Source organism: Phalaenopsis equestris, unplaced genomic scaffold (assembly GCF_001263595.1).
Source record: "Phalaenopsis equestris unplaced genomic scaffold, ASM126359v1 Scaffold000002, whole genome shotgun sequence".
Classification (NCBI taxonomy): Eukaryota; Viridiplantae; Streptophyta; class Magnoliopsida; order Asparagales; family Orchidaceae; genus Phalaenopsis; species Phalaenopsis equestris.
Window position 1 is genome coordinate 13,288,531 of NW_018164444.1, and position 1,538 is coordinate 13,290,068.

Here is a 1,538-nt window from a genome sequence, read left to right on the forward strand (position 1 = left end):
ACAATTTGTGACATCCGTTTGGTCTGCGAAATATTTTTATAAAAAGGCCAACAAGTTCCCCTATCTAACATAAAAATTAAATAGGGTTTATTTTATCTGGGTTCCTGATTCCCCATAGAGGCAAGCCCCTATAGTTAATTATATCTTAAATAACTGGGAGTCATTTAAGAAAACTCTCGATTAAGATCAGGTGGTTTTGTTTTCAAGATTTCAAAGTTTAGGCTTTCACGATTGGACATGGGAAAATCAAATGGGAATGATTCAAAATGTGAACAATTATTTAAGGAATCCAAATAGAAGAAAAGTAGGGGATATCACAGATCTAGAGAAAACCCCAGTGATGTCCCAACTATCATAATATTCGACTTTATGTCTTTGAAATGATGTTTATTTGATATTTCAATCCTGCAAATTATTTAAGATTTAGGACTTATGTTTGCACAACGTCGGACTGTGCAAATAGCCTAAAAGACAGGAGGATTTACACTGTACCGTACGGTAACCTCAGAATCCTAAAACGTTAGGACTTGTAATTGCACAACAAAGTTGTACAAAAAGCCTAAAGAATGATCATATGGGTTGTTATTTAAACTAAAGATAATAATAGGTGATGTGAATGTGCTCATGTGATATGAAAATATTTCGTTGCTGCAGATTCATCTTGAAGTTATCCCTTGCCGTGCTACCCACGATGTTTGCTCCGAGCCTCTCGTAGTAGCAACTCCAGGTTTAGTTTTAGTTTTGAAAATACGCCTAACCACTAGATTATCCTAATCTAAGGCATAGTGTATCAAAGTAACTAAGTATGCAACGTGAAAGAAAAGTAACAATGCACTGTATAGTAAAGAGAAAAGACAATATAACATGCTGAGAGAATAACATAACATGCTAGGGAAGTAGTATAACAGACTATGAAAATAATATAACATGCTGAGAAAAGAACATAACATGCTAGGGAAGTAGTATAACATGCTATGAAAATAATATAACATGCTTTACAATAAAATGTTGTAATGTAAATTAAACCTGTACACCTGAGAGGTTCATTGCTCCTTTAAATTTAGCTATTATGTGTTGTGTAAAAGAGGGAATTATGACCTGAAAAAGACTTAACAGAAACAAGTAAATTGCAGAGAAAAGATAAACAAATAAAATGAAATATCATATCACATATAAAGGACCAAGAATAGGAAATTTATATGTGATATTGGAATGTCCCCAATTGCCAGGAGGATTTGAGTGTAGGACAAACTCAAATCCCGGAGCATTGGGTTTCAGTTTTAGTCAAGTTAAGGTAAGAATTTCATTATTTGATTTAATTAAATCAGTCATGAGTCACAATCTAGTGCACCCTCGTGCCTAGTGTCCTACTTATCTCCTAAATTAAGGTTAGATGTTTGGATTTCTTAGGGTCATTTGAAAATTAGAATGATAAAACTATCTCTTAAGTTGTGTTCTAAAATCTAGGATGCCTGCACATTAGGTTAAACTTGAGGTGGTCTAAGGTGTCTAATTTCAATTAAGTGTCTTTCCACTAA

General features: G+C 33.6%; 1 protein-coding gene across 5 annotated transcripts in view; it reads right to left on the reverse strand.

Annotated features, from left to right (window-relative positions):
- The window catches only part of LOC110025707 (glutamate receptor 3.1-like), a 25,811-nt gene that overhangs the window by 2,438 nt on the left and 21,835 nt on the right, over positions 1 to 1,538 (reverse strand). For 4 of the 5 annotated variants that reach the window (XM_020726337.1, XM_020726327.1, XM_020726360.1 and 1 more), the window contains one exon: positions 1,027 to 1,098. The exons of the other annotated variant lie outside the window; for it this stretch is intronic. In XM_020726337.1, coding sequence (XP_020581996.1) covers positions 1,027 to 1,098 — 72 coding nt within the window. The remainder of the gene's footprint in view (positions 1 to 1,026; positions 1,099 to 1,538) is intronic. 5 annotated transcript variants of the gene reach the window in all.